This window comes from Eutrigla gurnardus (genome assembly GCF_963514095.1).
Source record: "Eutrigla gurnardus genome assembly, chromosome: 4".
NCBI classification, from domain to species: domain Eukaryota; kingdom Metazoa; phylum Chordata; class Actinopteri; order Perciformes; family Triglidae; genus Eutrigla; species Eutrigla gurnardus.
In genome coordinates this window covers 17060549-17087372 of record NC_139918.1, presented here as the reverse complement: position 1 = coordinate 17087372, position 26824 = coordinate 17060549, and the positions used below count along the sequence as shown (strand labels likewise).

At 43.7% G+C, this 26824-nt stretch overlaps 1 protein-coding gene across 5 annotated transcripts in view; it reads right to left on the bottom strand.

Moving 5' to 3' along the window:
- Nucleotides 1–4645: 4645 nt before the first annotated feature.
- The window catches only part of mib1 (MIB E3 ubiquitin protein ligase 1), a 50828-nt gene continuing 28649 nt past the window's right edge, over nucleotides 4646–26824 (bottom strand). The window contains exons 13-22 of one of the 5 annotated variants that reach the window (XM_084008571.1): nucleotides 14848–14980; nucleotides 13692–13778; nucleotides 13035–13193; nucleotides 11007–11188; nucleotides 10215–10404; nucleotides 10034–10112; nucleotides 9789–9944; nucleotides 8358–8429; nucleotides 7700–7800; nucleotides 4646–7010 (exon numbers count right to left, since the gene is read on the bottom strand). In XM_084008571.1, the coding sequence (XP_083864697.1) occupies nucleotides 6870–7010; nucleotides 7700–7800; nucleotides 8358–8429; nucleotides 9789–9944; nucleotides 10034–10112; nucleotides 10215–10404; nucleotides 11007–11188; nucleotides 13035–13193; nucleotides 13692–13778; nucleotides 14848–14980 (1300 nt within the window). In that variant the 3' untranslated portion in view covers nucleotides 4646–6869. The remainder of the gene's footprint in view (nucleotides 7011–7699; nucleotides 7801–8357; nucleotides 8430–9788; nucleotides 9945–10033; nucleotides 10113–10214; nucleotides 10405–11006; nucleotides 11189–13034; nucleotides 13194–13691; nucleotides 13779–14847; nucleotides 14981–26824) is intronic. The other 4 variants (XM_084008573.1, XM_084008574.1, XM_084008572.1 and 1 more) reach the window with 4 other exon arrangements.

Below are 26824 nucleotides of genomic sequence, written 5' to 3'. Positions count from 1 at the left end.
TGGGGAGTTTCCTTGCGTGTCTCTATCCGAGTTCACAAGGATTACAAACTGTTGAACTCGCATTCTGCTTAAAATACCGATCACAAAGCTAACCTCGTTTCCAAGTCCTCACCTGGCGCCACGCGGGAGAACGGTGTCATCGACGCCACCTTGTTTGCTAATAGCTGAGAGTTAAATGTGAAGTAGGTCTGCCTCATTGTTCTACACACTCGTAGCTGTGAAAATAAGCACCCAAAGAAAGCTCTAGTGGTTAAGTATTTGAATAATTGACTTGTTGTTCCGATGTAACAGGAGTATACTTGTAGTTACTCATGTTTTAAAGAAATAAATCCAGTGTAGGAACATGCTTGTACTAATTCTTCAGCATGCTTTCTGTGTTCGCTAATCCACTAGGAATGACTAGCGCCGTTCCTGTAGCCGCCATATGAAATTAAAAGGTTGCAGCATTTCTAACCTCGTCGGGAATCTTTTCAATCTCAGCATCAAAAGCACTTGACAGTTTACTGCCCAGGCAAAGGTTGCACCTCCACAGTTTTACAGAATTATTAAGTAAGCAATTATGATAACCTACTGTTTTAAAGATAATAGGACGATAAGGTTCTGCCAAACTCGCACTGCAGTTTGCCCTTACACTGCTCTTCCTGGGGAGAAAATCAATACCTTTTGCACTTAGGCCACATCATCCTCTTGACACGCCGAGTGTTTATTTTACCTGGTGAGCGTTTAAAAGTTGCAGATGAGTAGCGGAAAAGAAGAATTATAATCTACAAATGTGCCTCGTAGCTCCACATGGTAATGGCCCTGCGTGGCTAGAGGCATTTTTTATCAAAGCTCATAAACCTTGAATGACTATATATTGATAAAGACTGTTTAAAGTGTCATTGGAACGATAACATTTGCACTGTAAATGTGGCTCGCAGGCGCCTCCAATCGTGCTGCGGTGATAAGGAGAGCGCTGACTGCGGGTCAAAAGCCGGAGAAGATCTGGTTTGGGGATGTTCATTAAAAGGAGGTAATTAAATCAACTCCGGATCAAAGCTGTGGGCCTGAAGGTAAATCAACCGTGATAAGTATTTGCAAATGATGCCATTCATCAACACACTGAACTAGAAATCTGCTGTGTGAGGAATACTCAATGTTCTATATACTACTACATTTCTAATAATAAACATTTAAATATATATATATATATATATATATATATATATATATATATATTGTATATATATATATATATATATATATATTGTATAACATTTCCACACACCTTTTTTTTTATTTAAATCAAATCACAAAAGAAGTGTGTACAAGATAAAGTCCTGCCAATACCTACAAGTTGCGTCTTGCTTGTTTTACTTATCGATATTTTATACCCACATAGGCAGGACTTTAACTGAGCGTTGTTTGTGTTAACCTCCTCCCTCCGCATGCATAAATTCCAATTACCCACCACTGAGAGAGAGATGGACGAGTGGTTTGACACTTTGCCCTGATCAATATCAATAAAGCAATCAGCACGTCGGGGGCCTACATGTTTTGAGGAGGGATCCGTAGGAGAGAATAACCCAGTTTATGACTTTACTGTGGAGGTGGGGCTGCTGCCTTCTGGGACACCAACCCACCGGGACACACACGCGTGATTATATCACATTCGGAGACCTCGCGTTTGTTTGTGATAACCGAGACTGATTAATGCTAAACTTTATTCTCACTATAAATGAGCCAACCGTTAAAACTAAATCCAAGTATGTGCTCAGTTTGATGAATGTCCCCCCCAATTAAAATTGTTCTCAAAATGCGACACAAGATTTTCCTTTCAGGCCCTTCCCTTCTTCTCCGGCCCTTCCAGACAGCCAGATTGCACTTTGCTCAGCTCGGCCATAAACCGGGACAATAAATCCAACCAGACTTCTGAACTGGATGACATGAGCGAAAGGAAGGGAGGGAGAGGACCTTCAGACAGTCGGCGATCAATTCCTTCCAACATGGAAGGAAAGCCCAAGTGGCCAAAATAGATGGACAAACTATTTGCTCCCATTTCCTTTATCTGTGCTGTCCAACTGAATCCGGAGAAGAATTGATTTCTGCAGGTAAAAAAAAAAAAGGAAAAGAAACACTGACATTGAGAACTTGAAGAAAATAATGTGTAATTACAAAACATGTTGCAGATGGCAATGATTCAAGGCCTAATAACTTTGCCCTGTTTTCTGAGTCGGAAGTACACCAGACCTAGAAATTACTTTCCACTGAGACCTCAAGAATTGATTCAGAGAAAATAAAATGTGTCTAATGTTCACAGAGTATACTTTTTCTTTTACAGATTGATGCTGAGTGATCTTGGCTTCTTTGTTCTGGGCTTTAGTTTTTTGCCCAGACTGTTACTAGTCAGTTTCTAGCAGGAACACAGAGCACCAGGGATCACAACATTTTAAGTTCAACTTCTGAACCGAGACGTGTAGATGCTGCATTTCCTGCTGCCAGCCGAGGTGAGCATAAACAAACGGGAAGAATAACCTCCGGATGAACCGACTGGCTGTCATACCAGAATAGAACGCGTCGAGCATGATGGGACATTTTGTTGATTTGTCCTCTGCAGCACAAATGTCGGTGCATCCGTGACAGGAGAGACCTACAGCATTTAGTCGTTGGGTGCACTGCCACCTTGTGATGTACTCTGAAACCTGCACGTCAAAGCCCTGAAGTTCATTTCACAGTAAACGCGAAGCGAATGTATTCATTTATGTCGGGTCATAACTTCACAAGCAGAGCCAAGGGCAAAGCCTGAGGAAGGGGGGGGGGACGCAGACTGTCCTCCACCGGCAGATGGATGTCACTGACCCCTTCTCCGTGATCACAGCAGAGCCTTAAAGCACGGTCACAGTCATTTTCCTGATCATGGTTGCCCGCTCTCCTCTCCAGGGGTCCAATTCATCTCTATCTGCTGCTCAGTGAAGCCTGCAGTGCCGAAGCCGCCATCACTCACACTCTGCAGGGCAGCCGGTGGATTAGCTGACCCCCCGGTGTGGGAGTAACAACCCCTGCAGTCCAGTCAGCAAACACCGTAGCCTTCAAGCAGCTGAAACCGGCAGGCGTGGCGGTTCCGGTATCCTCCCCAGGATCAGGCCGCGACCAGAGGAGAGATAGTGTCGTCTCCAGCACCCTGATGCTCAGCCAGCATGGCGGGGCGGGTCAGGGTGATGGACAAGCGGCCTGGTCGGGACATTCACCCACCCTGGATGTCTCTATTCAGCATGCAGGGTTTTAGAATGGTCTCTGTGATCCTGGCACACTGAACTCTGGGCATGAACATGCTGCTGATCAGCCTTCACAACATTTTGGTATCTGGCTGCGGGATGTTCTCCCATTCAGCATTCACATTGAGGTCAAAGGGCCTTCCTTGAGCAAAGTTAGCATCGGAAGCTGTTTTGAAAATGGATTAATAATTTATGCAATTTATTAAGCATGTAAATGTGAGGATTTGTTGCTTTGCTGTGCTGGCTGTTTTGGACTGAAGACGGTACCGTGGGTTGGAGGGCAAATGTGATGAATATTTGTCCTTTTTTTACATCAATTAATGAAAGAAAGAAAATAAACAGTGGGTTAATCGCTGAATGAAAATAAGCATTTGTTTCACAGTAGTTACAAAGTTAAACAAAGTAACAGTCCAGGTTCTGCAGGGTAACTTATACATCACGTCGTCATATTAGTAGGGCATTACACTCCACCAAGCCAAACAACTATACCACATCTTCACAAACACAGACAACAGAAACACAAATGAACTAATAAGCATTGGTAACATGAGGTAACGCAAAATGAATTAAGATAAATCTCAACTCAAAATGCCAAACACTACAGAAGAAAACACGTCCATCCAATCAAATGGCGTGTACATACTTATATATATAGTGTATACTGTATATTCTGCATCCAGGAAATGGTGACAAAAAGGCGGTAAGGACCTGCCATTCACATCACTGTCTAACACTAACAGGTCACCCAAATGAGTGTTGTTTGAGAGACAGCTACTCGAGCGCAAGATGACAAAGTGCCACCGACATGACAGCCGACTGTCTAAACCTGGAGTCACGGAGATCTGAGGGTATAAACAGGTGTCGTCCCCTATACTCGGTGTGCATTGACGTAGCGAGAGGGTGACAGCATGACGGATGTCTTTATGAGCCGGCCTCGTGCTGCTGCTGCTGCATGTGAGCCGAGATGTCCAGGTTATGAATGGACTACTCAATGAGCTAGAACATAAATGGCCTTTGGTCATAATTTCTTAGCGCTCGGGAGACGCCGTGTGAGGTGTCACTGCTCGCTGGAGAAGATGCATCACACTATTCGGGTCGCTCTCCGAGCACTTTTCTTTACCCCCCTCCTCCCATTAGCATAGCTGACCTATCACACACTGGTGCCGAGTCATTATTAGGTGTTAGCATTTTCAATTAGCTCACACCTCCCATCTCTGCCACCCTGTCTCCTCTGTGTGGCAGACGCTGCACAGCAGGAGAAAAGCAACAGAATGCTAACTCCCGCCCTAAGAGAGGGAGGCGAGCTGCAGCCGAGCTCCACTTGAAAAACAAAAACTCGCAGGTGATCAATGCAGGAGGAAAGTGAGGAAAAACAAACAGCACTTGTGATGTCCCGTGGTTCATGTAGAACTTTATTTCTTAGCTATATGGTTGTTTTAAAAGCACTTATTAGCAATACAGACTGAACGGTTTCCATGATGATACATGTCGTACTGCATATGTCAAACATTCATGCCAAAGAAAATACTACGGATACATGTCCAACAGGACAGTTACAGGTATTGAACAGAAAAGTACAAAATAGGCTTTTTCATAATAACCATAACGAGACAACACTACCATAAAGCGTATTAGTGCTTCTAGCTTAAAGTGTTATCATGATCACTGAAAAGAATAAAAAAAAAAAAAAAAAAAAAAACGTACTCAAAATAGTTGCTTTCAGTCGTAAAAGGGAGAAATAAAACAAAAAAATACTTGTATGCGGGTGCAAATTCCCACATAGCGGAGTAAGCTAGCCACCTTGCTGAGTCTCCACATGGGCAACCGCCTTTTAAAAGAGGTCAGGCAAGTTCTGTCTTAAAATATCATTAGCTTTTCTCCCAAATAAAACACTGGTGAAAACATACTCGACACTTTTGACAACAAAATGTCTTATTTTTTTTTTCTCTTTTTCCACAAATGAACAAGTTGGGCTTACAGAGATCTATTTTAAAGAAATAAAAATGCTTCTACGGATGATTGCTAGAAAGCTATTGCCAACAAAAAGCAAACGTAAAACATCACAAACATATCTCAACATTAATATCAAAGCAGAATGTTAGAGAGATTTTGAGGCTACATATTAGGAAGGCAGTGAGACCTATAAATCCTATTTTTTGGGCAGCAATACAAAATAATTTATTCTACATTTTCATCTTAGTGTTCTAATAGATTGTATTCTCTAGCTCAATAAATGTTGATTTTGAGAAAAAAAAGGAAATTCACTTAAATAAAAAAAGGTAATACAAGATAAAGAGCACCTTATCCCCCATACAAGTTATTTAACAAGTACATTTTTGGAAGCAAATGGCACAGATCAATGGTAAATTAGCACTGCTCGTTGATTTGTACATTTTTTTTGTCAAACAGTACCACCGGGTCTCAACAGTTAAGCGTCACGTTGAGACGAGATACTCTTGTTACAGAAGTGTTTGCATCGTGTGGGTTTGTGTGTACAACAAACGGGTACAACAGGGACTGATCACTGGACAGAAGCTGAAGGAGTCTGTGTGTTTGTCTCGAATCGTTGAGTCGCTACACGGCGGCAGTGGAAGCTCGCAGCCAAAAGGGTGTTGCGACACTGCCGCCGCCATTCTTGGTACAGCTTGGTAAACAAAGTACGGGTGTGGTGCGCTCCCCTGGCAGTTACTACAATTCTATCTGTGTTTTTATCACCGAGCTGAAGTGGACCTCCAAACTCCGTGCACAAAAGAGCTTTTACCCTGACTCAGCTTTTCTAGTGCAAAACTGCCAACATCTGGTCTTCAACAGCGAGGACAGTCGGCATACAGTGTGTCACAACAGCCAAACTAACAGACATGAAGCAAAGAAACACTCACCGAACCTTCATGTGGCGCAAACGGTAAATGTGTCACAAACTTGCCATACTGTCATGAAAAATTAAGTACTCCACATCTGGAACCTCCGATACCAATACACGTGCATAAAGATTTACAAATACGATAAAACGACACTGCAGCTGGCATTGACTGCGACAGACGCATGAGAACTTTACATCAGAAAGGTAACGGGGCCGACCTCCACACTTCTGATTTTGCTCAGAGCCGTTTCTGGGATGAAATCCAGACATCAGCCCCTGAAGTTCATATCCAAGGCCGTGGGGCTAAAGGAGCCGCCATTGGACTCAATCAGAGAAAAAGAACATTTTCACATATCAAGTAAAAACAGAGTGTGACACAGAAAGGAGGGCGGGAAAGAGAGGCAGAGAGAAAAATGAGAAAAAAAGGCGGCGCCTGCGATGCAAGCATCTTTCTGGCTGCAGTTAGGACACACGACAGAACAGCAAAACTGATGAAAATCAATTCATATTTGTTCCTTGTTTTGTAACAGAAATTCCATCTGGACACAATCAAACCTTTAAGAGAGCATTTGCTGTGTCGAATAAGACATTTGAGACGCCCTTGGCTGGCTGGCTGACTTGGGTGCTGTGGGGATGGTGAGCGGCAGCGGCGGTGGCGGCGGCAACAGCAGCTGGTGTGATTGTGGCTTTGCGGGCGCGGGCGGTGTGGGCTTTAAGAGAAGAGAAAGAGTCTGTGGAAGGGAGGAGGGAGGGGTCTAGTAAAGGAGGATGCGGCGCTCGATGGCCTTGCGGCAGATGGGGCACTCGCTCATTCGGTCCCCACACAGCTGGCAGGTGCCATGGCCGCACATGAAGATCATGTTCTTCAGCCGGTCCAGGCACACCGGACACATCGTCTGCAATCACAGTTCACGCTTTGTTGTGATAAAGTCATTTCAACTTTCAAAAACTTTATGATGCGTGATCACAAAACAATTCAAATCACCCAATTGGACTCTTGCTTGGTAGTTCATGAGCCAGACCTGGTTCAGGTCTTCATAAGAAGCAGGGTGTCTCCTGCAAATCCTCCATACTAGTCGCTATAACTGCTTCTACAGCAGATTTATTCATTGTAATTTATTTCAATGCTCTATTTTTCAGGAAAGTCCAGATCATAAACCCACCTGGAAGCTGTCCTGATGATACAACTCAGCAGCTCAAGGGCAACTCGGTGGCGGTATGAGGCTCGAGCTCTGCTTTTCACTCTCCTCAACCATCCCCATCCCCACTGAACAGATGACTTTGGGTAGGTAGCTTGCTTCTCTAACTTTAAACCACCACCGCCATCATTAATTCAACTCGTGGTGTGCGTAGTCTTAAAATTAATTTATTGGGTCATGTTTCTCAAATGTGAGGATTTGCTTTTGTATGATTGCAAGTATAATATAAATAAAAGAAAACATTAACTGGGGACATTTTTCACTATTTTCTGCATGTTTTTGACTAAAGAATAAATACATTAATTTGGATAAACATAATAGACCGGGCTGGATAATTAACTGCAGAAAGAGACCTCTGTTCTACGGTAAAGACAGGCTGGACTTACCTGTTCCTTGATGTCCTGGAGCTGCTGCTGGAGCTTCTGTACATCAGCGTTGACGTTGGTGTTGTCCTTGTCTCTCTGCAAGGCTGGGATGTTTCCGCTGGCTGTTTGGAGGCAACAGCACATAAACGTGTTGAGAGACTCAACAAACTAAGAGGTTTGTGTCCGCGGCCACATCAAACTTCACCATCACATGATAAACTATACTGCCAAAACAAAAATCTGAAATGCGGCCACACCGGCATTGTCGTTCTGAAACAAGCGCGGATCCCAAACACTCTTTGGCATTGAAATTTATTTTTAAATGCTAGAATTATGATGCGCATACATTGTAATTATCTGAGGTATAAACTGACACAAGGCAAAACATCTATTGGCATTGTTGGAGTAATGATATACCAGCATTATATGAGCACTCAACAAGAATTAGCTGGACAGAAGCCCTGTTGTGGACTCCGCTCCAGACTGGCAAAAATCTGCCAGAGATAGTGAGCTTTGCATCACATAAACAGTGTGTCCGCACCTACTGTTTAGGGTGTGTGTGTCTCTGAAAAAGAAAGGGAAGGGGGTTTAAGGGGAGGGGATAGGGCCCAGGGCAGCACTGGGGGAGCTCTTTAATAAAAGGGTCTGATAAGGGAGGGGATCATAGAGGTATACTTACACCAACTTAGTGCCAGATTGTTGGGCTGGAGAAGATCCTGCGATCCCCCTGCCATAGTGTTAGAGCTCCCTGCTGGGAATAACCAGTCACATTGTTATAGTGGGAGCCGTCCTCGCCAGCTCAACAGCTGGCCTGGGGACCAAAACTACTCACTACAGCCTCAAAGGGAGGTTCAGAGAAAGAATTTGAAGAGAAAGCTAGCAAGTTGTAAACAGTGATCAGGGAAAGAAAGGGAAATAGACTCTCTTCTATGTAGAATTAACAGTTAAAATGCATAGCGGCAAGTAATTCGCTCTCTTTTTTTGCCATCAGCCTTAAAGCATGAGTCTAATGCCTGTGCTCACTCAGTTACAAGTACATTAAGTCAGGGAGGTTGGAAGTCAAACAAGTGACAGATGAATTTTGTGCACTGGATTTGCTTTTGTAACGGACATCAACAGTCAGTGTTACTGGGATGAAGGGGGAGGAGATAAACAATCAATGCTGCCCCTTGCATGAGTGTATGTTTGATTGGGTCTGCATTCACTTGCCTGCCAACAAGCTGACATGTGGAGAGATGTAAAAAAATAATCAAGACAGGGGTAAACATGAAGTTAGTGAACTTACAACAGTTTCCCTTTTAACTCAACATAAAAATGTGGAAAACACGATAGGAATAACCACCGGTGAGATGCACCACTTAAAGACGGTTATGGGCAATAAAACACTGTGTTCAACTTGGAGACAGGAAGATGGATTGTGAATGCAAACAAAAATAAACATTTTAACACGCTGAATTAAATCACTTTTCATTGGACAGTTTGGGGTGAAACTGATGACATTCAGGACTTGAAAAACGGAACTGAAAAACATTCACGTTGGGTGTTTTATCAAAAGTATTTCATCATTCCAAAACTGAAATTCTCCACGAGGAACGTATTAAAATCCTGTTATTTTTCACGTTCACTTTGAGGCCACAGAGACATGAGTAAGGTGATATGGTTGTCTATATTTTAGAAATGGCTCCTGAGACCCTGCTTATAAGAAAAGAGTGTGATCTCCTCTCTTTGGAGGATCTATGTGGCAGCCAAGCACTTGTGAAGCCGCTGTCCATTTCAGCCAACATCTAAACAGAAGTTAGAACAAATGAAAAGATCAAACTGGATGCGGTGATTAAAACATGCTCGATCTAATAGTGGAAAATAAGATTAACTGACTCAAACGTCTGACTGAATTTGTACATTTCTAACATGGCTACTGGGATGACAAAACAAAACAGTGCTTCAGTGATGTAAACAAAGGAATAAAATGCATAAGCAAGGCGGCGACAAAGTAAAAGATAAAACGGGCTAAAGCATTTACTTTAAAAAGAAGAGTGGAAAGGAGAAAAGAAAAGAAGGAAAAAGGAAAATAAAAGGGAATTAAAAGGGAACGTGTGGAAGATTCACTCACTAAGGTCATCATCATCATCATCATCATCATCATCATCATCATCATCATGAGCGGCATCATCCTCCATACCTTTCCCTCCACAGCAAAGAACAAAGGGCAAGCGGCGTTCCACCACAGCCCGACACTGTACGCACTTCTTCATGAGGCTGGCACAGTCTGGTGAACAGAAAACACATTGATCAGGACCTGATGGCAAACAAACAGCGAGTTCTTTAATCCGGCATCAGTGAAAGAGGCCAACTTACTCTCACAAGCGCACATGTGACCACAGGGCTGGAACAAAACGGCTGCCTTTTTGTCGGAGCAGACTACGCACTCTTCAATCTGTGGACGGACAAATTAAACAACAAGAGGGGGATAAAAGCATGCACTCTCCATCACGCATGTATTTCTGCGGAGCACAGATAGCGGCGGTGCCTCTGATACCTTAGTTCTCGACTGGACCTGGTCCTTGCAGATGAGACACTTCTTGACGCGAGGCGAGCAGAGGGAGCAGGTGGCGATGTGTCCGCAGGGCCCGAACAGAGTGTCTCTCTTCATGTCCGAACACACCATACACTCGTCCAGTGACTCGATGTTGCTGTTCTGAGACGGGCTGCGGGTGCCTACCTGGCCACTGGAACATTGAGAAGAAAACCACAGCGTGTTAAGAGCAGAAGAGATTACCAGCAAGAGAGGCTGATGGAGAACAAAGGAAATAAGGGCAGACAGCGAGAGACTAAAAAAAGGACCAGAAGGAGGAAAAGGCATAAAAAGGAAACAAAGCCCTACGTGAAACATTTTTAGCAACGAAAGGAAATCAATAAGGTGGTTGATGATTTTCCTGAGATGGTTAGACACTGTGGGTGCATTAATATACTTAAAACAACAGCAAATATATTCCTGTAAATTCATCCTTTTTTAAATTAATCCGTTAAACAAAAGATCAGCATAAAAAATAATCCCCCATAAACCCACAAATTGACAAATATGTCTGTCAGTTTTTGTACAAACAACTAATTGAGCTTCAGTACTGTGGACACACACACCCACACACACAGACACACACAGGCGCTAGTTGTTCCCCCCTGTTCCCAGTAGCCCACTGTCTTCTGACTCCAGCTTCATATTTAACAGACAGACATGAGAGTGGTATTGATCTTCCCGTCTACCTCCTGGCAAGAAAGCAAATAGGTGTATTTCCTAAAATGTCAAACTATTCCTTTAAGGGATGTTCACCTGCTCTTCTCTTTGTGGCATTTGGCCAGTGCCTTGCAGAGGCTGGGGTCTGGACACAGGTCTAGAGGGGACTGGCCCTTCTTGTTACGAATGGTCAAGTCCGCTCCGTTGGCTGCCAGGAAGCAGGCGATGGATGCAGCACTCTTCTTCTCTGCCCCCTGGGTGCCCAGGCCCATGATTAACTGCAGGGAGCCAGACAGACACACAAAAACAGATACATCAGAGGCACATCGGGCACTTTTGACATCAAAGATTGTTTTCAAGTTGAATTTAGAGGGACTGTGTCTTGTATGTACCTTACACCACCCCTAGAATAAAGTGTGTTAATAATTCAGATGGCTTTAGAGGCCAATTCAGATAGACCATGCCATCAGATCACCACTAATGAGCAAATCAAAGACATGTGTGAGGATGGCTGTCAGGCAGCGTGACCCCCTCACCCCAACCCCAAATCCCACTAACTGTCCCTTCTTTCTCCCCCTCCTCTAGCTCATCGCCTCACTCATTCGGCCCCAACTCAAAGCATCACTCTCTCTAGCAATTTGGGCCTCCCATGTCTGATTGTCTTCAACCAGTAGCTTTTACATCTCTACTGATGGAGCCATCGGGCCGGCTAATTCAATTCACATCTAGAAGGGGGAAAAGCTATGGGAGAGCGACCCAACTGCACATATCTCAATTAAGCCCGCTGTCTGTCTGTTGGGCTCCTCGTGGGAGGGCAGGAAGGGGGAAAGAAGAGAGCGGGCGGGAAGGAGAAGAGAAAGAAGTGGGAGGGAGACAGAAGGTGACAGGTGAGACCTGAGCTGCAGCTCGGCCCTGTAGCCTTAAACTCATCCCAGTAGGGATAAGGGATGTGGTCTTAACATGGAGAGGGGCCTCTGCAGAGGGACAAATCGGGTTTTGGTTCACTCATTGATCTTCATACAGGTGTGTAAACAAGTCCTGCAGAATGTTGCCCAAACATGGCTAAATACAATCACCCAAAATCATAAATGCCATGATATGATTATATTCTCTAATCATAAGTGTTGTGGGAGGAGTATTCATTTCTTAAAAAGATATATATGCCATATACTTATGAAGGTGACTGCACACTCGAACCGACGCTTTATATAAAATGAAATCCTAATGAGCTTATTTTGCGTGTTCTCATCATGTTCATATAGGTTTTATCTAAGAACTTACAAAGACATACAGCTAATATGAATTAGAGACTTAAATAGGTCTTATATGTTTAATAAGTCCGACAGCTGTTAGCCAAGCAGAATTACGACCTTGAACACAAATCTGGTATTTTTGAGCTTTGGTGTAAAAAGAGGTTTTTTTTTAATTACTATATGTTTACTACAGGGTTATAATAGGATTACAAGAAACGCAGTAGCTGTTTGTAATGACTTGCAGCCCATTCAACGACCAATATCGCTCTACGACCTCAGTAATATAACAAAATCACCAGCAAGTTGCAAAAGGTGCATTATTGCGTCTGACACACAGGGCTGTTGTGGATAGAAGGCAGAAACTGTCCCTAGGTGTGAATGTGATGCTATGTACCTCAATACACCGGTGACTTGTCCAGGAGGTTTTTTAGTGTTCTGCCCAATTTATGCTGGGTAATAAACAGAGCCTCAACGGGAAAAAGCAGTTATAGAATATAAATGGAACAAGTTTTTAAACTTTAAAAGGAGCCTTTTAAAGAGTCATGAGCGGCAGTAGAGCAATGGCAGGTTGGCAGGTTAGTTCTTCTAACATGCTGCATTCGTGTGCGTGCCTTTAAGACAAATACATCTGGGAATACTTAATTGAATCACATCAGCCTATTGGATAAATGATTTCCACAATTGACCTCCAGCGTTTTCGGTTTATTGTTTTCTTGTTGATAAGTGCATCTCTTGGTTGTTAGACAACACACAAAGCAATTTCATTTCTCTTTAATACTGTAGTTCCTTATGATACCTAAAGGAACCTTGACCCAAGTAAATTACTGTGTTCTAGGGGGAACAGTGAGGTTAATAATAGATGTATACACACTGTGTTCTTGGAGGGTTCCCAGGGCTCCACTTTGCTGACATCCTGCATATCTTGGAGTTGTCGCAGTTGGGACAGTGTGTGGTGACGCAGTGCCTCGTGAAGTGGTGTGTCCCCGTCCTTGTCCTGCACATCGAGCTTGGCTTCCGCTCGCACCAGCAGCTGTAAAGAAAAGCACACAAATGAACAGTCACGCAAAAGAGGCGCTAGCAATAACTGTAAAGCAACTTTCATTTTATGTGACAACGGCGAATGCCACGCTGCTGATTTTTTAAGGTTGCTGCTTACAAAGAACTGCCTCACTGTTGTACTCCCCCCAATTATGGAGTGCATTTTTTCTTGAGTCCACAAGATGGCAACGTGGCAATCTCAATCCAATACCACGCCAAATGACGAACCAAGACACTGCCTCAGAGAACATTTCCCCTACACAGCATCTATCTGAAGCAGGAACTCATTCAACTGCAGGATACCCACCACTGTAAATTAAATGTGGAGCTGCACTACTGTTGTTCTACTCCCCTTACCCAGAATAAGGAACGCATAGAGATATAACAAGACAGCTTTTCAGTTTGTGGGTGAAAGTGTGAGGGGAAAGCATTGGGGGAAAATGACAGAAGCATCAGAAAAAAAATAAATAAAAAAGGAGGGCCCACTTACCCGGACTATCTGAGTGTGTTGACGCTCCACTGCCAGGTGTAATGCCGTCTGCTGGTTGACATTCTGGATGTCTAAGCTGGCATTGCCCTTGGAAGCGGGAACAGAAGAGGAGGAAGTACACACAATAAACATATGTGCATACATTAACAACCAACCATAATAAATCTCACGCATATGGTCTTGTAAATATGACAGACAAGTGATAAAAGTAGACAAACAGGACCGGACATTAGAATTCAGTTTAAAAATAAATAATTGTTCTGCACATAAAAAAGATAGTAACAACCATTCTGGCTTTATGTGCCATGACAGAACCTTCGTTGCTTCAACCCCGCCGACCAACAAAGTGTCACCTAGGGGGTTGGGAAAAGAAAAATAAACGCATCCTACAATAAAGCCGCATGTGATTGTCATTTCCAATTGCGAACACCTCAGCTGAGGAGATGTGGAGGAAAGATAAGCATTGTGATCAGGCGGTGGGTAAAATCCCAGAGTAATAAGACTGACTGACTTGCTGGCTGGCAGGGAATCTGCAGTGCACCTTGTAGTGTGGTGCAATTTCTGAATAGAAAGCTGAGCCATCACTGTGAACCAGCCCATTGCAGGGACTTGGGGAAAAAAGGCGTCCCCGCTGAAAGGTAGCCTGCACAGCGAGCGTTCATGTGTTGGAATGTTGCAGCAACATTGCTGCCTTGCACCATATCGAAATTAACCCGGTTTCCACTTGGTCAAGTGACTTTCGCCGTTACCTCCTGTATGTGTTAATCTTCAGAGAGTTAAACCTGCAATCTCTGAAGGGAAAAGAGCATGAACCTATGATTGCAGGAGGAGGAGGATATGAGGGCCCAACAGCACTAAAGAATACCCCTGGAGGCTCTATGAACCGTATGGATCCAATAAAAAAAAAGGCACTTATAGCAGCTTCAACTGGTCTACAGCTTGCTGGCTGCAGGGAGTGCAGTGGAAGCGGCTCTTAATGGTGTGTAGGCAGGGAAAGCCAGAAGTTAAGGCTGAGCTGATGCAGCTACGCTTTAGGCAAATAATTGTTAATGAAAGAGGGCTCATACAGTATGACTAATGGCATTTGTTGTCAGTGTTAAGCATGCATTTAAATCAGCTATTTATATGTCTGGTGCGTGTGCTTGTACGCCGTTACCTGGTGCACCAGCAGCTCAGCTACCTCCACGTGGTTGTTCAGGGCAGCCAGGTGCAGTGCGGTGTAACCGTCGTCCTTCTTCTCGTCTACGATCCAAGGCCTCGGTAGTTTGGAAAGCAGCACACGCATGGCACTGCACAGAGTAGACGTGGAGGGAGGGAAAAAGTGAGTGTTTGAATGGGCTGAGCTGGGAAACATGGAACCCTATAGAAAGTATAGTCCCTATCTTAAATGTAAAACTGCCAAAATTAATGTGTGACTGAATGCACCGTATGATAGCTGGGGGTCCAACACACGCTGCTGTAAGCAAACACATCACAGTGTCTGCTGATACACAGCACATACCAACACATTTCTTTTCTTTTTTTTTTTTTTTTTTTTTTTTTTTTTTACAGCAGAGCATATCCCATTTTCACACGTGGGGACAAGAATACTAAATCAACTTAGGGAGGAGTTGCTTTCCCAAGCAGAGTGTTATTTACATCAAGCTTTGAGCGATACAGGAGCGGGGTGTTATTTAAAGTGCTTGTCCCTCCACCACCTCTTCAGTTAAAAAGGGAAGCCGCGTTCCCCTTGATGATGCGCAAAAGCACCCATCAACGAGAGGCAAAATGGTAATTAAGCAAAATCTAACTGACATCACTCCGGTCTCCTCCAGGGGAGCAAACAGACAGGGTGGGAACGGGGGGAAATCCATTGTTTAAACAGTGCTGTTTAACAGAAGTAGGCCTGGTGTGGCGAAAAGAGCCTGTCAGTTTTATTCCATTGAAGGTCATTTGGAGGATGTGTGCCACGGAGAGAAGTGGCTGCTAAGACAACTGTACAAGAGGAAGGCTGAGAAACAGTCACAGTGGGTATAGTAGGAGGGTGACTGTCACTTCCGAACACGTCATTGAAAAGGAAAAAAAAAAGGCATCTGTTTTACCCCTAAAAAGGAAGACGTGCACATTCCTGATTAAATCGAAAGATCACAAAAAAGACAGCAGGGACATATGAAGAAAAAAGAAAAACTCTTTTGACGTAAGCTGTAATACTGTAATTAGAAATAAATGTGCGTTAACACCCTTCCTACGAGCTTTAGTTCAGCGTTTGAACTAAACCATTATCTATTCACCCCCAAGCCCAACCTCTCTTCCTACTCTTCATGCTTTAGCCCCTCCAGGCATGTGGTACATGAGAATAATAAAATGAGACACATCTGTAATTTAGCGTATTACCAGTGCATCAGTCGAGGATATGCCACGAGAAACAAAGGCTGAAAACACAACTCTCCAATTATCACAAATGCCGTGGATATAAAACAAGACACTTAAAAGCCATATTCCTGAACTGGTCCCGCATCTCGTCTGTAGTTAGGTACACAATGTACCATCAATAAGCATTAAAGCAGCAACGCTGGAGGGAACACTTCTGACCTTGATTAACCCTGAATAATCATGCAGGGCATATCTTTGAACTGCGACAAAAGGCTGCACTTTGATATGGCCGAAAAGCCCTCATGCAAGCACACACACACACACGTGCGCACACAAACACACACTCAAACACACACACTCTAAGTTAACTGGGGTCTGAAAACGTACAGGGAGGAAATGGGCTCCAGCACAGAGCAAGAAGGCCACAGTCGGCACAATCAATGAAAACTGTTAACTATGTAGTCAGAGAAAAGAAATAAATGCAAACCAACATGCTGGCAGGCTAAAAGACTGAAGGTAATCAGGATGGCTGGTTCCCTGCGGGTTTTTTGCTAAACCTACAGCTCTTCTCCCTTCTTCTGCAGTAATGAAAGAGAGCATCATCAGCACAGCCTCTTGAGGAAAGCAGAGAAAGAGGGGCAGAGAGGCAGGGGGCAGGCAGTCAGCATCTCTGTACGGCCAGAGATCCGGAGCTGGTGTACTGCTGCAGTGATGAACAGCGCAGCACACTGATCCCAGGCTCTCTCTCTCTCCCCCCCCCTCTCTCTCTACCTCTCATTGCACAGAGGCTTACGCACACACACACCTGCATTGCTTGCAGCCATCTTCAACCACTTAATGCAGAGAAGCACTGCTTAAATGTGATAGCAACCGCACCCACTCTGCCTAATCTCACATTCATAATGTGCCGCCTGTGTTACAAAGAATTATTTGCTTGCATACTGTAGATTTGCCATCTCAGGGGGGGACTTTTGAGTAATTTCCTCCGTGGCACTCCCACTGGGTAGGAGTTGAGACTTAAACAAGCCAATTATTCAAGAAAATACCTTGCCACATCAGATTCTTGCCAGAAGCTACAGTATCAAACTTATTCCCAGTGGTTATAACAACACTCTTTTAGCCTATTTTCAAATAACAATGATTGGCAATACAGGAATGCAGTTTTCTACTACAACAGTTTCCATCAGAATCAAGGGCATTTGTCCCACATAAAGCCTTTGTTCTTTTTGTGCCAATTCTCTTCCTCCTATTGGTGCAATGTATAACATCTGTGCGATCTGGATTGGCTGGAAATATCTCCTATACGTCGAACAACTGGCCAATAAATGCACACCTGCAACGTTATAGGGGCAGACTGGCGCCTTCTAGTGTCTGAAGCAGGCACTTGAGTGCTGGGCAGGTGTTTGCTGTTGTAAGGAGCCCCCCCAATAGAAGTCTAGATTGACAGGCTTCGTGCCATGCTAGGCGAAATGGGCGGACATTAATATTAATGCCCCATACTGGCAATGCTGCATTGCAGTTACGCTATTTGCTGTAAAGGCAGAAAAAAGGGGATTGAATTAAGGACCAAGAAACAAATCCTAGTTGTAGTTTTTGTTTTTTTTATCTATTGGGTAAGTGATGTTAGCAGTGACCGAGGGGCGTGTGTGAGAAACTGCACGCTGGCCTTTGAGGTAGGTAGTAGAGTGGGAGACAGAAAAAGAGAGCGAGTCTAATAAGTTCAGCCCGCAGAGCTTTTACTGAGCAGAAGACCGACTTGACCTGGGTGTTAACATTTAGACAACTCAGGCTATCTGCGGGAAGGAGACCGATATTTAGAGTGAAGAGAGGATCCCCTTTACAACTGAACTTTAAAACCAATGCTACGGTGTGTGAATGCAGGACAACGTGCTGCTGAGGGAAGGGAATGTTAGAGAGGAGAGGTAGAAGGGGAGACATGATGGAACTGGGTCACCCTGTGAGAGATCTCCAGAGTCCCTCAGGAGAGCTACACCGGGGTCTGTTGTCTCGGGCTGCAATTTGTCTTTGACCAGGACGCTCTCTGCCGCCCTCCGCTCTGTGTGTGTTGGCGTTTGTCATTGCGTGCAAGACGGTGGACAGGGCGTGTGCGCGCAAACGGCGCGTGTGAGTGTTGGGGTCGACAGGTCCCTTCTGCTGCCCTCGCCTGGCTGACAGCCATCTGTGGTGGTCAGTAGCCGTTATTACAACAGGAAGTTGTAAGCGAGAGTCGGGGAACAATAACTTGGGTAGGACAGGGCAAAACGGGAACAGTCAACATCCAGCCTGAGATTAATGGCTGCGCACAAACATATGGTTACTGTGATGTAGGAGACGTGTTTGGCATACCGTCATCCATTAACTAAGGCGTCAAGCTCAACAAGAGAGATTCTGCATCAGAAATGAGTCGGTAAAATGTGCCACCTGCCTTGGGAAAATAAAAATGCTTAATAAAACTGATAATGAAAATGATCAGTGCTTATATGGTCAAACATACAGATCCACAGCAATGGGTAAAAAAATCCCCATATATAAATACTTAAGCTAAAACATCAAGTTTATTCTTTACCTTAGAACACAATCCCAACTCAAGGTCGAGAGACCACGTTATAGTTTATGAAAACCACTTTTCAAACTTTAACAAAAAGGGTTGAACTATGACACCTAAGCAAAATCTATTCACTGGCACACACCATTTAATAATGAGTTCAAGTCTTTGGAAAATTGGTCAATTATTTATCAAAAACTAAGCTGGTCACAAGGTTACATGAGGTTTGTCGATATATTCCATCTCCAATACTGGTCGGAATTCTTTTTGCAGAGTCCTTATTGGAACTGCCTGACGACTTCAGATGATACATGAGGTGTCAGCTCATCGGGGACGGGATCAATATCGTCAGGCCCTTTGAAATAGTGAACCCAGTTCCCAACGATATCATTCACAAACGCAACACACCAGCTCCAAATGGAACCCCCCTTCCCCCTCTGCGCAGGGAGGCACTCTTCATCATGTGTGGGAGGTTTTGGAAGGCACACGGTCCTTAAGTCAGTGGCAGCTGGGTGGGTTAGAGACATAATACTGTCAGGACTTTACTGATCTTAAAATGTGCTGCTTTGAGTAAGAATGTTGGCTTGTCGTTTGAAGTTGTGTGTGAAAATGAAACATAACTTCAAGACAAAAAGGGGGAAACTTTTCACCGTGGTCACTAAATACTAAATACCACAACAGACAAACACTTTAAGTACCCTATAATCCCCCATACAAAAACAACTGGCTGATTTTTTAGATCTCTTAAAGTCCATCCTGGCCACCACTCCACCCCTAGAAGCAATTAGTTATCAGATCACCTTGTCTGGGGCGTCCCACAGCTACTGGCCGTCCTGCTGTGGATACAGTAAATAAACACAGATAGCACCCAGGCCAGCAGTGCAGCAGAGAGCTGAGGACAAGGAACCTAGCTGGCTCCGCTCAATAAAAAAAGGCTTTCATTACCATGCCGTGAAGAGAATAATTTTCCCTACAATGTGACCTTCCCCTGCCTGCCTGTACCTGAGGCTCCTGAGTGAGCATGCTTTTATTAAGGACTATTTGCATAAACCGAGAAGGGGGAAGACGAGGAAAGAGGCGCATTTCTATGATGTTTGGTTATCACTATAGCTATTCGCCTGTGCCTTGAAGGTTGTTTAGGAGACGCCGGGTGCATTTTCAAACAACTCATGTACAGTTGTCTGTCCATTTGGGAAGTAGGTGGGGGCCTATAAAGGCTTAGATATAATTAGCCTTAAATCACCTGGTATTATGGGGCGTCCTGATTCATAGCAATTTATGAAGAAGGAGGCAGCAAGACAGTCAGAGAAGCCCAATGGCGCGTTAATGTCCCATTGGTTCGAGATGACCCAATTATTTCCCCGTGCTACTCTTCCTTTGCACTTTATTCTCCTCGGCACCTTGAAAAAGCCTTATTCTCATTTGCGCACGATTGTACCGCCATAATAGCCATAATATACATCCTTTTACCCCAAAACTGACATAAAAGATAAAGCAAGGGCATGCAGATTATATTAGAATAAAGAGACACCTAAATCATGCACACTATATCGAACAATCACCCAATAGCATCATTACCTGTAAAACAACCATGCAATTATCGCACCGCACATCTTACACAGGCTTGGGAAGGCCTGGGTCATAACAGAATAAACATGTTGTGCATTCTTTTGCCAGATCTGGTGACGGTTGAAAAAATATTAATAAAACTGAATTGAAATTAACTTGTACGAAAATGCACGAGTGATGTGATGGAGTGAAGGTTGAAAGATGACAAAACCACACGACAAGACTTGGCAATAGCAGTTTGATGTAGGACAAAGTATACAAATGGAGGCACAGAAAATGAAAATTGTAAAATAACGTATCTGCCAAAGATACAAATCAACTTGAGTGTGCTGTCACCGGAGCCTCCACACCCACTGACCTCTCAATCCTGTCATTGCCCCTTAAACAGAGCAAAGAAAACCATCTACAACACTTCTCACCCCCTTTTCTTCAAACTCCTCTACACTTCTTTGACTGTATTATAGAAATTAAATTCATGAAAGCAAAACCTTCTTGCCAATATCTACACCTACGCACTCTGACATCTTTATATATCTCTGACGCGGTTTAACTTAATGTAATGTTTTTTTATTGATCGGTGTAATGTGTTTGTGCTCGTCCACTGCGTCTGTTGTGAGACACTGAACTCATTAATATGCTGTACTAAAAGCCGATTGGGGCTTTTGCCAATATTTGGATTTTATGGTCCATGTGACTGTTGAGATGGTGGTGAAAACCCAAACCAAGGCTTCAAAACCACCCATCCAAAACCTAAAGGTAACATAACACATGCTCCATCGGTGTATTCCTACAGTTCAAGGTGCAGAGATGCTATCGGTTGACAGCAGCTCAGTTACTGTTGGTTAGATTACTACGTTGTCATTTTTGGAGGTTTTTAATAATAATAATACATTTTATTAAAGGGTGCCTTTGTAAACACTCAAGGTCACCGTACCATTGTTATCAATGGTTGCTTCTAGACGGGAATATTTCAGCACAAGCTTTTTGGCCCGATCTCCACTTTGTTAGGTACCCTATCGGCCTCAGGTTGAGCTACAGAAAACATCGAAGATATACTACAATATCTACATGCTTTCTTACTTGCAAGGTCATTAGCACTCTTTGTGTTGAGCCAGCATGTCATTTGAATTCAACAGCATCCAAAGGACTTCTTATCCGAGCAGCCAATGTTTCATTTCTGACTGACGATAACTCATTAATTGTGACTGAGATACTGTCAGTTTTGTTATTATAAAGTACCTCTCTGTTCCTATGAAACAAAATCAGACTTACTCCTTGCTGCCTGGTGAAATTAACGGCATGTGCTTCCATGCTGAGGTACAAAGCAGTAAATAGAACAGAGGGATTGACTCTGGGTTTTGCAGAGCGGAGGAGAATTCAGCCGTGCTGAAGGTCCTTCGATCGACAGCGACTCAGCAGCATGCCACACTGTCACCGTACGGGCAACAGTCCGAGAGGTTTCCATGATCTACAGTCTCACTGCAAATCTCCCACTTTAAATCAGCCCTCACTCCCTAGCTTGCCTCCCACCTTTCTGTCCCCACGAACACATTACGCTCACCCTTCCCCTGAAACGCTCATTTCTGTATGTTGTAACCAGTGAGGGTCCCTTTACAAGCAGCAAGCCTGCAGGACCAGTATCACCCCTTAAACACAACAGAAAAACCGGGATTACACACCATCAAATTCTCTTCCACAGTAATTGACAACACAGATCAAAAATGACACAAACAAGCTTCTGTATTGATGAGTGTGACGTTCAGCAGTTACACTTGTAGGCACACACGCAGAGGAAGAAGCAGTGGCTGACGGAGCGGTTTGGTAATTAAAATCTATTGTTTGCAGAAGGAAATAATAGGGATCAAAGGGCCTTGTATCAGCTACTGCCTCCCCTAAACCCCGAGACAACAGGCCATATGCCCCAGAGCAGCACAGAAAATGTCTAACATCCAACTTGGTAATGGTGGTGGTGGAATGGAGCTTGTATGAATGTACTATACATTACACAGATATGGCTCCATAGAAACCACCATGTACTCCACACAGATCCATGATTCTACAGATTGTGCTATGAAGGTGTTTTTATCCCAACAATTTTACATGTGGGCTATTCTGACTAATCCCAATAATGTAATGTTGTTTTACAAAGAAAGTGCTGTGACCACTGTCGATTTCTTCAGCATTCTTTGCCTGCTCGGACACAAGGATCCCCACACACACGCAGCCACGCCAAACGACACAAACAAACACACATCCTTATCCTCTCTGACCTGTCATAGTGCATTTACATGGGAGCCACTGACTTCAGTGTCCGTACGGGGTTACCAAGGTAACATGGTCTGCATTATTCAACAGCTAAGCTTGGTTTAGCTGTGAGCATCGGCCTGAATGCGTCCCTAAGAGTGCATTAGGGATACTAATACCAATACACTGACAATAATTGTTTATGTCCTGACATGGGATACTGAGCATACATTTTTTTTCCACATCACAAAGGCGAGCACCGTTTCCAAGTTGTTCACACAAGAATCAGATCTGTGATTTTGGTTCCCAAAACATCAGACAGTGTTAAAACAGGTCACTGCATTTTGACAAGGAAAATTCAAAATGGCTTTAGAGGATTTATTGTATGCCCAGACATTCCTTAAAATGATTTTTATCGCCTTATTAAAAGTATTTCAAAAACTTACAACATAATCCTTTTTTGGCTTGATCTAAAATATATATAGAAAATAATCTACAATAAAAAAATACAACATGAGACAGGTTGGGGTCGCGAAATTCAAATCCAGGATGACATCAATGCTTATGTGTGCATACGTTATCAATATATGTATATATAAAGCCAAGCTCCATGATGTACATAACTGGAATATGATACAAATATATAAGAATATCCCTACTAGGGGATGACTAGGTGACCAGCTACTACACTGTAACACTTCTTGGCCTTTATTAAGATAGGACAGCGTGAGAGTGAAAGGGGGGCGACAGAAAGGGCCACTGGCTGTATTTGAACCCCGGGCCACTGCAGTGAGGACTTTGCACTAAGCTATCCGGCACCTCTGTACTGATGTTTTATGTGCACTCACTCAGATCAGAAATATGCAGCACACCTCTGTGTTTCATAAAATACACAAACCCAAGTGCCATCCCTGATGTTAAAGTACCGTCAAACATGAAAATAAATTATATCACTTATTCCAATACATCAAGTAAATACATAAACCACATTTGTTTTTAAATGAGGAGAGAAAATATTAAAGATGCCTGACAGCTGTGCCGTGGATGTACATCACCTTACTCTGTCATATTTATTACCTGCATTGCCGAGGCACTTAAAGTGCCACAAATAAATCCTGCTCTTTCTAGGTTTGGCAAGTGGGCGAAACCATACCATCAGTGGCTATAGCGCATTTATAAAGCAAGCTTTTCTCTTTGCATGCTGTAGTCACTTTTATCCAAAAGCTCTTTATGTCCTTGAGTCCCTTCAGGAAGAGATGTACCCCTCCCTATCCATCCCTCCCTCACTCAATCCCTCGCTTCCTCTCTTTCCCCTCTATCCATCCATCCTTCCCTCCCTCTGCTAGCCCAACCCCTCCCTCTTCCAACATGCTCTATAGCAACATAGCAGCCAGGACTCAATGTTTCAGCATGCCACAGGACAGACAGAGCATTACAGCATGGCTGAGCTTATCTATTGGCTCAGAGCCAGTGTTGGCCCAGCCCTAGGAGAAAGTGTAGGCGTTCTGATTGGTCACAGGAGGATTGGGGCTTGTATCAGCTTGTCCTCTGGCTGGTGTGTTGGACCAGTCCCAGCTCATACAGAGGTGGACACTGGGAGGGCATCTAGGATTGGGTGACTTTTCAATTAAGTCACAGTTGATGCTGCAGCAAACTGGTACCAACTAGGCTCTCTCAACGGACCAGTCATGGTACTGCACCTTTAATAGCAACATTCTGAGTGTGTAATTTACCTAGAATAAGCTGCAGCAACATAATGCAGAGTCTAACTGAACAACAGATAATACTAAAGAGACGTACGTAATTGCAAATCATAAATCAGCAGGTTCAGTCTCTCTTGACTACACAGAGTGTTTTATGATAACTGTCCAACATAAGGATTTTACATCCCTTTGTGGGTTGTAACAACACACTAAGTGCAGTGGAAAGGTTGCTTCGACATATCTCTGTGATCAGTTATCTTTTAATGAATTACAGCCGGGCACCTGTGTATACCCTTTCCCCCTGACCTAGTTTATCGCCTCTCACCATCCTGCCATCAGGAATTATCATACATTACGCTGTAAAGACGGCAAGATCGTACAACTGGATGATAAATGCACAAACACTAATAGCTGAATCACAATGCCCAAGTGACATCCCACCCCAATTTTACCCTTTAAAACCTTGATATTCTTATGTATTGCATGAATGTGTGTGTGTGTGTGTGTGTGTGCATATGAAGACAAGGAGGAATTCATACATTGTCCTCAGCAGCTACAACTCTTTTTCTGTCACCATTCTTTATTCCATCGAAAGGGTTGTTGGCTGTGCATCTGGCTGTCCTCACATGTATTAACTCACAAAATCATGTACACACACACACACACACACAATCATAAAAGACTAATTCAGGCTAAGACATAACAATATAAACTCTGCACAAGTATGCACGCATCTAGTTGAGTGGCCGACTGCCAAATAACCACAGATTGTAAGCTGTGTGCTGTGGGTGTGCATGTGTGTGCCTCAGAGAAAATGGTCTTGCACACATATGCACCCCTGCAGTGCCTAAGTATTTGTGCAGTTTGTGAGTCACTTAACGGTTACACGCGGCGCCAGTAAGGCACACTAAAAGATCAGAGGCGCGAGAGGCAGAGGAGCTTCCCCTGCAGTGAGGCTGGAGGGAACAATGGGCTGCTGGATCAGAGAGGCTGACTGCCACTGGCTTCCCCCTCCAGCACCCAGGTAGGTTGGCCCATTCATAAATCACTTTTATTCCTTCAAGCGCTCAACAGCCTCACCTCTTCAAATGATGCACTGTGTAAAGGGATGAGGAGGGAGGGCCAGGGTGGGGGGGCAGATGAAGGGGGTGTGGGGGAGGGGGAGGAGAGGAACTGATGAGAGGGATAAAGTAGCAACAAGGAAGAGCCAGCCTGATGGAAGGGGAAGGGGAGCATGGAGATTTACAGAAAAAAGCACAAACTGGACTCATTAGAAATAGCTCTAATCCCTCTATGATGTTGACTGGTGGGCAGGCACACAGAAAGGAGGAATTAAGACCAGCTGAACAACGACCCAGACTGCACCAGCAGAATTTCCTCTAGAAAACTTTTCAGTCAGAGAGGAGACCTGCCTTTTATTAATGCATCTCAAAAGGGAAGAGCTCTCATCAGGACTGCCTATCATATGAAAGTTCCCAAACATACATATATATATATACATTTTAATCACAGTGGAAGCAATCAGGCTATCCAAAATGGCTCGAAATAAAGACTATTAATCATCAAAGTGAAAACAAATCTCTACAAATGTATCTTAATTGAGTAGAAATAAAAAAAAACTAAATAATTGATTGTATTCACCCCTGAAAGTCAATATTTAGTAGAGGCATCTCAGGCAGCAATTATAGCCTTCACTCTATGTGTGAATACTGCCTAAGCTCTCTTAGGTTGCATAAGATCAGTGAGAAAAAAGGCCATTATAAAGTCATGCCACACATTCTTGATCAGAAGCCTGCTGCAGAGAATCATCCTCCCAGCATGCTGCTGCCACCGCCACTACGCTTCATAGAGGGGACTGTGTGTTCCTGCCAGTGTGTGGTGTTTGACTTGCACCAAACGCAGCATTCCCACATTGACTAACCAGCGGTGGGCCTTCCAGATAGAGTTGCATTTAACCAAAACATCACTTGTCACACACTAATTGACTACTCATTATCCGAGAAACGTTTTAAAATACAACAGATGATTTAGAAACAGAATCAAAGAGGAAAATACTCCTTTTAATTAGTTGTGCTTAATTTAGATTGATAAATATAACAACGGGAAATAGCTTCAAAGTTTCTACTCAACTCTTCTGAACAATATAACGCATCATTTAAACATGGATATTGTTGATCTCACACCAATCTGTTTTATTATTATCATTATTTTTTCATGGGAATGGACGTATGTCTTCAGCAGTACACCTCGGGGGAACAACACATCCCACCCCTTCATCCAGTGGAAAGAAAGCACATCCATTAGTCGACCCTCTTCTTATTGATTGATTAACTGCTCAGCTAAACATTCAGCCCTGCGCTATTCATTCATCATGGTGGGAAGATATAAGCTGTTCTGCTGAGTTTCAGGGGCAGATGGGATGTCGGGATGTAATTGAGATTAAACTGGAGGGTTGGGTGGCTGGAACAGGCTGGGTGGAGACCCACTGGGGATACACAAAACACACGGAAATCGTTGTTGGATAGTTAGTACCTTAACCAACTCAGTCGAGAATTAATGCACATGTACAGTAAGTGCATGGATTGTGGGTAAATTTATACACAGTAGCTGAAAAGTTCCACCACTAAGGATTTGATTTTCCATTTTAAGTGGTGTGTAAATGTAGAGACTGCAGGGCAATAACATGTGGACATTCACAGTTGCCATTAATATAGCAGCAC